General features: G+C 38.3%; 1 protein-coding gene across 2 annotated transcripts; it reads left to right on the top strand.

Annotated features, from left to right (window-relative positions):
* The first annotated feature begins 540 nt into the window (after positions 1 to 540).
* LOC135168120 (nuclear pore complex protein DDB_G0274915-like) lies at positions 541 to 8,976 on the top strand. 2 transcript variants are annotated; one of them, XM_064132034.1, is made up of 4 exons: positions 541 to 694; positions 970 to 1,428; positions 3,092 to 6,642; positions 7,871 to 8,976. In XM_064132034.1, the coding sequence occupies exons 2-4, from the start codon at positions 971 to 973 to the stop codon at positions 8,038 to 8,040; spliced, it is 4,179 nt and encodes a 1,392-aa protein (XP_063988104.1). In that variant the 5' UTR covers positions 541 to 694; position 970; the 3' UTR covers positions 8,041 to 8,976. The 2 variants fall into 2 exon arrangements, with proteins under 2 accessions (XP_063988104.1, XP_063988103.1); XM_064132033.1 differs by having other exon boundaries at positions 541 to 1,428.
* The last annotated feature ends 1,976 nt before the right edge of the window (positions 8,977 to 10,952 follow it).

Raw genomic sequence — 10,952 nt, forward strand, 5'->3', positions numbered from 1 at the left:
GTGAATGTCCAAAAATGGTAGAGATAAACGTCAATCAGAAGTCTGGCAAGAGATTATAGGGGAAATTGATGACGTTATGGAGTGGCTTCCACTGCAAAATTTCGTAGCAGTGGAGCATGAACTTGCGATGAAAGATTTTCGGTTGAAGCCACTCCATAAGCATCAGCAATCTCCCCTGTAATTCCTGATCTAACGGTTTCTGGAGGTTCAGAAATTGGCGCCCATCAACCCAAGAGGCGTCACAGTCGCCCCCTATGTGGCCAGTTAACTTACCATCAGAGGAAGATTTTCAATCCCATTATCAGAGATCATAGGGAGATTTCACTCCCTATAATCTCTGCCATTATTGTCTAGGGAGAACTATTTATTTTTATGAAAACGAATTCTCGTCCCTCAGTAATGACCTTCTACAGGCCCTGCCAAGTTACTCTGATGGTAAGTCTCATGTCCACTCAATCCAGAGGTGCCACCGTCGCCCTAGTGACATCGCTAGGGACATGTAAAATGGCGGATGCTGGCGTCCAATGGTACCATTGTGTTGGCATCAGTGTTCGCTCTCCTGGCGCGGGTACGAGGGTAATAACGAGGTTCCGGTGTCTCTCGTGAATGTGCTGTTTTCAAACATGGGGAGGTTAACCCACTGAAACTAATAAATAATATGTGGAAACTAGATAATCCCGTGGTTATCGTATTGGTAAGTCTGTTAAGTGGATGGGTGATTTTCTACACATCATCAGGTGCCCTGATCGGTATTCTCCTGGCCCTGGTAATAACAGTGTACGGTTGTGTATCACTGTTCATTGACGACAGTCTCGTGACACGACACGCATTGATTATCCAAAATTACTTGTCCGAAGCCGGTGATAATTTTCACGATTTAGTGTATATTGTATTGTCAGAAACGTCTGGCTACGTTTTGCAGTTGTTTCAAGTAGTGAAGGATTTTTTCAACCAACAAATAATTAACAGAATGAAACGCTATCGCCGAAACACGTACCAGTTGAGCTCTGAGTCACTGGTGAACAGTCCAAGGACAGCTGGTGAATTCAAGAGTCTGAAGGGACTCAGTCCCATACCGAAGAGAAGTTTTGATGCACACATCAGTGAGTCGGAGAATAATGTCTATGGCAGGAGCCTGGTGGATCAGGAGAGGATCAGGGCCTTTGACAAGGTCACGTCGACGCCAGTCATACCGTGGAAGCTGAGAGATGGCAAGAATGGAGATGTCTGTGGACATTCTGGTGTGGGACAGCAACATGTGAAGAAGTCGGTGTCGGATGTGACATGTGGGGGATCCAGGGAGGGAGAGGGCAGCCCTTGGGGCACGTCAATCAGCCCCAAGATCAGGTCCAGAGCTGCTGGGGTGAAAACTGTTCAGACTGTTGCTGGCCCTCTTCTTGCGTCGACTAGATACAACATTGATACAAAGTGAGTTCTGAATTTTTGATTTTAGGATGGGAGAAAGGGGATTAGGGGACTTCCAAGTTTTTGGTGAAGATGTTGGGAGAATGAGAGGTTAGGAAACATTGACGTTTGATTGGATTTGAAGATATTAAGTGGGGTTGGGTGGAATTGAGAGTTGGGGTTGGAGGGACATCTTGAACTGTTGAAGAAGGAGCTTCTCAAATTTTGATATAAAAAAAAAATCACTTTGGGGTAAAGTTAGATTCAATTTTAGGTGATAACACGTGGTTCTGTTTATTATTTTATATTACTTGGGTCTAGTTTATTTTAGTTTCTTTTAATTGAGTATTGATCGCTGTGGATGGGGGAGACTGGGGTTTTCACTGAGTTTTTGCTATTTTTTGGTGCGTAGGACTCACTTTTGTAGAGAAAAGTGACGGGATCTGAATGATTTTTATGGGGATAAGGTTGTCACGTGTAAATATAAGGAAATTGAGGGAAAATATCGGCTTACAAAACATTTTAATTGTCTTTGTTCCTTTATTAACATTTTTTTTTAGTTGTTTTGGAAAAAAGATGAAGATTTATCCTGAAATTTTTAGGAGAACAATCAAACAAATTGCGGGTCCAACTGAATTATCAGTAAATTTATGGTATGATTTAATGTGGTTTGGACGAGTCATCGGTTAAAAGAACTTCTTCTTTTGATTTTTCAATAATATCTAATGGAAAAAGCCAGATTCGTCTGGAGAGAATGATTATTTTGCTTCGACAGAGCTAAAGGCAGTATTTTTATGTTGACAGACATTCAATAAAAACTCACCTCCATTTAAATTTTTAAGATTCACTATTTCTTGAAAATGTACTTGGATTGCAGTATTTGAAGAATAATCTTTGATAACAAATTTTTATTACGAAACAATTTGAATGAAAATACTGTTTCCATTGAAATTTATGTTTCAATGGAAGTGACTCGCACTTTTGAAAATATTTGAATTATAATTTGTCAGGAGAAAGTCTATAGACTCGATTTGAAGTTAAAAAGCAGAAGAATTTCCACTTTAAATGATAATTGAAGTAAAGTCTCAATTTTTCAACGCTCGGAGGGAGAGAATTCCCCAATTTGATAATTTCCATGACTTTTAAGAGAATTCCCTCTTTTTCCGATGCTCGGCTAATTCCCCTGTAACAATTAGGACTCAAACATTCAATTTAATTCAAAAATCTCAAAATTATAAATTTTCTCTCATGAAATTCTTAGAAATTTTAATCGCAACGATTGACGAATTTTCTAAATTTTTTTCGAAAATTTCACTGAAATATTTTCCCGCGCATTTGAAATCTCCATTTTTTCTATAATTAAATTATCTTTTCTGTTTAAAAAAAGTTAAATAATCAGATTCTCAACATTTCTGTTGTATTCACAGATTAAAATTTGAATTTTCGATCATGAGACGTAAAAAATCGCAGGATTTTTTTAAACAAACAAGTTCTATAATTTGTTTATAAGAAGAAAATATTAAAAAAAAAATTACTACTCTCCGAAATTTAATTTAGATAATACAGACACCGTAAGATTTTTTTTCGAATTTTCGTGACCCAATTAATTAAAAAATTTAGCAACTAAATATTCCAAAGTCGACTCCTTTAATGTCACTCAAAAATAATCCTCAATATTTTATTCCAGGACATACACCGACGTCACATCACCAGGATTGACCTCTCGTCTCACAAAATACGCGACAGAGGCCTCGACAAAATTGCTGCAATCCCCCTACGCAACCGGCCAGTTTCCCAGAGTCAACCTGAACTCCAGTCCAACTCCCCTGATAAACTCAAAGACTGGAAAGATGCGTATGCCAGTGACTGTCAGAATAGCTCCCCCAGACAGTCGATTCTCACCCCCAGAACGTCAACGAGCAATTTCCGACATATGTCACGATTCTCCAAGAACTCCTCCCACAGTGGTCCAGGTCCTCCGAGACATGTCGTTGAAGAGACACGCCTCCAGGGACGACGTAACAGCAGAACTGATAAAGAAAAAACAGCGAACCGATGGTCTCTACAATGACGAACTGGAGAATCTCGAGGAGATGACGCAGAAACGAGCTAGAGACGATTCCTCGAGATCCGATGAAGATCTCTCCATTGACAGTAGCTCCCTGAGACCACTCAAGCGAACGAAAAAGCCCTCTTGCTACGACATATTGAATTCCCTGAGTTCCAGCACAAATGTCAACTCCGGGGTGAAGAGAAAAGCAGATATATCTCGTAGTGGTACTCCAGACATTGGAAAACACTTCAAGTCCCTGGACACGAGCCACCTGGGATCATCAGGCTCTTCCAAGTCCCCTGGAGACATCCAAAACCTGAAAAAATCTGGAAGTGACAGTACACTGTCACTGCCTGAGATAGTCAGTCGAAGAAACTCGGAAAGTGTCTCCCCCAGATCTCCAGTGAGACCACCAACCAACGAAATACCTCCAGAGATTCACGAGATCGAGGAGATATTCAAGGAGGCCAAGAACTCCATGATTGACATACCAGTTAAACTGACTGATCGATTATTCATGAGGGAGGAGCCCCAGAATATTGATAAATTGAAGAATCTGATTGACGAGCACAGCACCTTCTCCTCGAAATTCTCCAAGAGCGATACCGAGGAGATTAAAAAATCAGATATCATCAATATGAGGCAGACCAGCATGAAGGCAAAATTGAAGAGTATGTTTGATGCTATTTCTGGAAAGACAGCCAATACTATTGATCCTAGTGTTGTCATTCAGGCCGAATCAATAACATCATCACCGTCTAGTTTAGCTACACTGAGCTCTTCTACCTCCACCACTAATGTGAACACATCTCCAATATCGACGTCAGCTATTGTACCGATTATTGGAAAGGCGAAGACAATGGGAACACCAGGGAAACACGTGTCATTTAATTTACCGAGTTCTCAGCCATCGACATCATCGTCGTCTGGAGTGGTGGTGCCTCAGGTGAAGTTGGATAAGAGTGAGGCAACGCAGGAGATTAAAAAACCAGAGAGTTCTACTCCAGGTCTGGCTTTTGGTGCGAAGGTCATTACGTCTTCACCGTCGAGTTCAGGAGATCAACCTCGAGGGTTTATCATCCCTCAGATCTCAACTGCAGCATCTTCTGTCTCGAGTTCAACGTCAACAGCAAATATTATGACTCCAGCAGCAACATCCAGTGCTCAGAATCTAGCGTTCTCCTTTGGTACATCATCAACGTCGTCTACAGCATCTACGTCAGCACCAGCAGCTCAGACAGTCTTAACTTTTTCGCAATCGAGTCAGAAGCTTTTCCAGCCAACAACTGGAGCCACGACAACGGTGACTACTCCGAGGAGTGATGTAACTACGAAGGCAACGACACTCTTCACTCCCTCGACATCAACAATATCCTTGTCGGGGTCATCTGCCTCTTTAGCTTCTGGGAATGGAGTCCTGACGTTCACGGGAGCGAGCAAATCCCCTCCCAAAGCCGCTGGATTGTCCTTCACTGGAGTATCTTCAACTTCTGCAGGAGTGAATCAAACGACCACCACAAGCACATCATCGTCAGGGTCAGCAGGATTTATTTTTGGTGGTGGTTTGGGTACTGCTACCACCAGCACTTCATCAACATTCGAAGCAACTACCACTTCAGCCCCTGGAACATCAACGCAATCATCCAGTTTCACGTTTGGAGGGAACAAAACGACTCAGTCAACGACTCCATCAACAGGTTTTTCGTTTGGATTGACAACAACACCTGCTGTCACCTTTGGTGCAACGACAACGTCTCAGGCACCTGTGACAACAGCTCTGACATTTGGAATCGGCACTTCCGCTTCAACTCCATCATTTGGTAGTTCGACGACAGCTTCATCTAGTTTTGGAACACCTTCAGCCACATCTTCAACTTCGTCGTTTGGGACTACATCAACATCTTCTGTCTTTGGAAATTCTACAACTGCATTTGGGACTTCATCAACAGCAACTCCTGTTTTTGGAAATCCTGTAACAACTGCCAGTATTGCCTTTGGAACAACATCTTCTAGTTTTGGGGCTCCAGCAACGACAGCTCCTACTTTTGGGGCTCCAGCGACAACAGCTTCTACTTTTGGGGCTCCAGCAACGACAGCTTCTACTTTTGGTGCTCCATCAACAACAACTTCTACTTTTGGGGCTCCAGCAACGACAACTTCTACTTTTGGTGCTCCAGCAACAACAACTTCTACTTTTGGGGCTCCATCAACAACAGCTTCTACTTTTGGGGCTCCATCAACAACTTCTACTTTTGTAAATCCATCAAACACGACATTCAGCAGTGCTTCTACATTATTTACTAATCAACCCCCAAGTTTCAACCCAATTACGACAGCTGCCAGTGTCATCAGCTTTGGCACTCCTAAGACAACAGCTCAGACATTTGGCACAACAACAACAACCCCAACTGCCAGTTTATTCAATGGAGTTAGCACATCGTCAGCATCAAATTCTATGTTCAGTGGTGGCAGTGCCTTTGGACAGGGAAAAGCCTTAAATTTTGGGTTTACAACAACAACAACAGCCACTGGCTTTGGAGCAACAACAACCACTAGTTTTAGTGGTGGTTCATCGTTGTTTGGGGGACAACCAACGACAACTACTGGCTTTGGTGTTAATTCCTCGTCTACAAGTACAACACCAGCTTTTGGTCAGACATCTTCAGGATTTGGGGGAACAACGAGTGCACCTCCAGCATTTGGTACTTCATCAGCTCTCAGTTTTGGTGGAACGTCGCCGGCTTTTGGAGCACAAAGTTCAGGGGGTAGTTCTAGTTTTAGTGGTAGTTCTGTGTTTGGAGCTACTACAACTGCACCTCCAGCTTTTCCAACTGGTACTAGCTCCACTGGAGGCATTGGAGGTGCTACCACTAGCTTTGGAACACCTACGACAGCTCCTCTAGCGTTTGGAAGTTCCAGTAGTAGTTTCAGTGGTTTTGGGGGTAGTAATGCTGGAGCTGGGGCAACTTCATCGTTTGGAGGAGCTACTTCTGCTTTTGGAACGACGGGGCCTGGAACGAGTGGTACGAGTTCATCTTTTGGAGGGACTACTGCCACTGGGGGCTTCGCCTTTGGGACCAGTGCGACCCCTGCCACAACTCAGGGGACGTCCGGAATGTTCTCCTTTGGGGGAAACAACGCCAGCAGTGGATTTCAGTTCAATGGAAGTACTACAGTACAAACTGGTGAGTTTTAGGTTCTAGGGACGTCATTCAGATGTGGTTTGGTTCTTTTGGAATTTTATTTGGATAATTTTTTATTTGATTTTTCATCGATAAAGACAGGGAATTTTAAACGATTTTTTTTGTCACTGGGATTAAAAAATTAATGATATGGGGTCAATGAGGCAGGTTCTGAGTAGTTGAGGTCAATTTTGTGGATAAAAGACAGGAAAATTATGAATCATTCAATGTAAGTCATAATAAAGGAAAAAAGACTTTCAGAGGGTTTTAAAAAAGATTTTTGGGATTTTTTAGGGGCATTTTTATGGTGGAATAATTAGTACGTGTGATTTTAGGATGAAATGGTGGATATTTTGTGGAGGATTTATTTTTGAAGAGATAATGTCTTCTGATTGTTGATTCCTTTGAAGTAGCTCTACTCTGAGGTCGGTATTTTATCAACTGGATACGTTGTTTTTGAATGTCTTCAGGCGTCAAATTTTTCAATTAATTGTGAATCGAATTCGAAATAATTGATATTGAAAATTAATATTTCATACGGAAATATTAATAGTTTTTAGAATATTTCCTTGTTATAAACAAATAACAAAATAATTTAGAACTAGTTTCCTAAACGGTGCACTTTCTTTTACGAATTTTCAAACCATTTTTTCTTTCTGGAATCTAATGATCAAATATTTAGATTTTAGTCGTTGACTCCAACGGAAATTTTGATTTTTTCATAAGAAATTGCATTAAGTCCTGATTTTTTAATTTTTTTCTCTAAACAAACGATCATTACTTCGAAGAAAATGTTACGATTCCAAATGTGATGGAGTTTTCTACCATTTCTGTGTAATTTTTCATAATTTATGAATTTACTAAAAGGGTAAAGCTACTTTAGACAACTTTAATTAACAAAAGTCAATACTTCAAAATACTTCAAAAAATTTCCGCCAAAAAATGTTAAATTTTTTCTCACATCTCATTTCAAAATAAGTCACAATGACAATATCGAAAAATCTTGGAAACTCTCTTCATTACTCAAATGGTCACTAATTAACAAAAATTGAAAAAAATTAAATGAAAATGTTTAAAAATCTATTTTTGTCAACTTAAACCACTTTATCACTTCGCTACTGAATTAATGAAACTAACAAATAAAATATCAGAATATTATGTTCACTTCTTTATAACAAAACTCAAACAATTCATCGAATTCATACTGACTTTTCTGCTCTTATCACCGTAGGAGGATTCAACTTCAGTGGAACAGCAGCACCAGCATCATCAACTGTTCCATCATTCTCAGCCCCAGCTGCACAATTTGGTGCTGCAAGTGGTGGAAACATGTTCAGCATCGGTTCGGGTTCGGTGGGCGCTCGTTCAAGATCAGGACGCCAGGCGAGACGCCAGAGATGATGGAGAATGTAAAATCAATTATATCGATATAAACATTACATTATCTAGGGAAATAGTCTAGGATGAACAATCGAGTACTCCACGTGATGACTACAGTTCTAAATCACTGAAGTACTTGATGCATTTTTTTTTTTGTTTAAAAATGATTATAAAATTGTGTAAAGGTGATTGTGACTCGACTTGATGACGTTTTGAGATGATTTGTGATGACATTGTCTCGATTTAGGTAAAAAAAAAAAATTTAAACGTAATATATTCATGTTAATGACTGTTGCTCAATTAAAGCAATTTTATACAATTCCACGTGCATTAATCGAGTCACAACAACTTCAAATGGGACTGTTTAACGCGTAATAGATATAACGAAAATATTCCAATGCTAATTGCCCTCGTATAAACAATAAATTTTGTTAAAAGATTCATCAACTTCGAGGCTTTATAATGAACAAAATAGTGAAGATGGTTTTGTATACAAGTGATTACTGATGGCATTACGTCAATGTCGATTAACGATAGGATATTCTAATAAACTATTAATAAACAGTAATCATGTACTTTCGGTTGGTATTTGTCATTTTTTTTAATGTCTCGATAGATTCGACAATTAATTAAGTTGAATTATACATGAACACTGCGCAATATCCAGTTATGGAAATGATAGGAAAAAATGTATCTTAAAATTGCAGAAAAGGTGAGGACAGAATTTGTACAGAGTAATTAGGTGTATTATTATAGAGAAAAAAAATACGAAGCTGGATTTTTCATTTTTTGTTGGTTCTTGTATGATCTTCGATGATCTTAAGGTCCTTTGTTCGAATTCAAGCATCTCAAGTAGGTCATTGAAGCGAATGGGTTATGAAAATGTATAGGAAGAAGGTTTTATTATGATTGTAATGAAACTCATGGCAGTAATAAAAATATTCTGATTAAACATCATTAATCGGTGTGATTAATTAAATTTTTATCTTTACTGGGGGGGGGGGGGGTGCAGAGGAGAGATGGAGTGGTCACGTTGAAAGGGGTGAAAAGGGGGAGAGAAAAATTGGATTCTTTAATGGAGTTTATTGAATGCGAATGTTGATGGATTTTTACGGAAATTTGGGTGCATTGGATTTTTGAAAATGCAGTGAGTATTTTTAGTTTTTTATTTATCTAAAAAATGAATAATTTGGAGAGAATTTTATTTTTTAGGGGAGAATTACACGCCGAATGGAAATGTTTGTTCTCAGTTTTGGTTTCACTCAGAAACTTTAGACTCGTCGGATTTTTCGATTTTTTAATTTTCTTTGGAATTTATGCAAAAGATATAAATAATCAATTCAGTTGATTGGAGACGAATGTTAAAGGATTTCCCCTGAAATTGGGGTGAATTGGATTTTTGAAAATGCAATGAGTATTTTTAGTTTTTTATTTAACTAAAAAATGAATTATTTGGAGAGATAATTTTATTTATTAAGAGAGAATTACAAATTGAATGAAAATGTTTAGTTACATTTTTGGTTTTATGCAGAAAATTTGAAATTGTGGGATTTTTGGATTTTCTAATTTTCTTTGGAAATTATATTGAAAATATAAATATTAAATTCAGTTGATTGAAGACCGATATTAATGGATTTCCAATGAAATTTTGATGGATTGGATTTTTTTAAAATCCAGCTGGTATTTTCAGGTTTTTATTTATCCAAAAAATGAATCATCATAGAAAAAAATGTCTTTGTTAGTTAAAACAAAATTAGAATTCGAATGAGAGCGTTCTATCCCGTTCTTGCTTCCTCGCAAAACCTTTAAAATGGCCCAATTTTTGGTTTTCTAATTTTACTTGTCTCAATTTTGTTTCTTAATTTCTTCATTTGCTTCCCAATAAATCTAATCAATTTTTCCTTCATACAAAAATAATTAACCAAAGACTCCTCAATTTTTTCTCTTTTCATAAATTATCCCATCGTTCAAAATACTAAACATATTCTCCTAGTCTTTATTTCCGACTTTTTTTAATTATCCAATGACGTAATGAATTTAGTATAAAAACTATTGCTGTATCACAGCCCAATAGAATCTCAACCTCATTCCATTTACATTATTTTCCGATTTGGACTATCTCATTTACCGGTCTATCAACCCACTAATTACCAAAATTCCATTTATCAATTCATCTTTCATTAAAAACAGAGGAATTCGAAGAATTATAAATGGAGCCATCTTTAATGTACACTCTCTTACCCCAGCATCCCCTAATTTAAACCACTTCACCCTCGGGTCGGTATTTTACCGATCGAACACACTGTTTTTGAATAATTTCCGTCGCCAAATTTTCCAACTAATTGCGTGACTAAAATTCTAAAAAAATTAATATATAGTTAGTCCTCTCTAAATTAAATTAAAAAAAATATTGATATTAAAATAAAATTCTGTCCTATAAACAAATAATAGAATTTATTTCCCAAAATTTTTTTATGGTTTTCGACAATCTTTAAATTTTCTAAGGACAGCACTTTAATTAAATAAAACCCAACCCTCAAAACAAATAAAAAAAAACCCTTTCAAATTCTCGAATTATCTCCAAAAATTTAACAAAATGTTACAATAAAATAATATTCCATAAAAACCGTTCCCCAGTCACCGAAATATTTCCCGTCATTTTCCCTCCAAAACACCCATTCCTGAACTACCCCTAAAAAACAAGTCAATAAATTACCACCTCCCCCAAACCCACCCAATTACCCCACCATCCTGGACAACCCAAATCCTCTGAGACCCCATTGACTTCACCTAAAAACACCCCCCAACCCCCATCTGCCAAAATCTCCACTAAAAATCCCATTTGAACATTTCCCCAACCCCCACCCCCTCATAATTCCATGTTCCTACTTACCGACCCCATCCACCAACTACCCCCTTCACAAAACCAGCAG

This window comes from Diachasmimorpha longicaudata, chromosome 12, assembly GCF_034640455.1.
Source record: "Diachasmimorpha longicaudata isolate KC_UGA_2023 chromosome 12, iyDiaLong2, whole genome shotgun sequence".
Classification (NCBI taxonomy): domain Eukaryota; kingdom Metazoa; phylum Arthropoda; class Insecta; order Hymenoptera; family Braconidae; genus Diachasmimorpha; species Diachasmimorpha longicaudata.

Bases quoted from the DNA above. Each gene is read 5' to 3' on its own strand.
- LOC135168120 (XM_064132033.1), top strand. From the start codon at position 659: ATGTGGAAACTAGATAATCCCGTGGTTATCGTATTGGTAAGTCTGTTA. The intron at 1,429-3,091 runs GTGAGTTCTGAA...ATTTTATTCCAG, and splicing joins AGATACAACATTGATACAAA to GACATACACCGACGTCACAT. The intron at 6,643-7,870 runs GTGAGTTTTAGG...TTATCACCGTAG, and splicing joins AAGTACTACAGTACAAACTG to GAGGATTCAACTTCAGTGGA.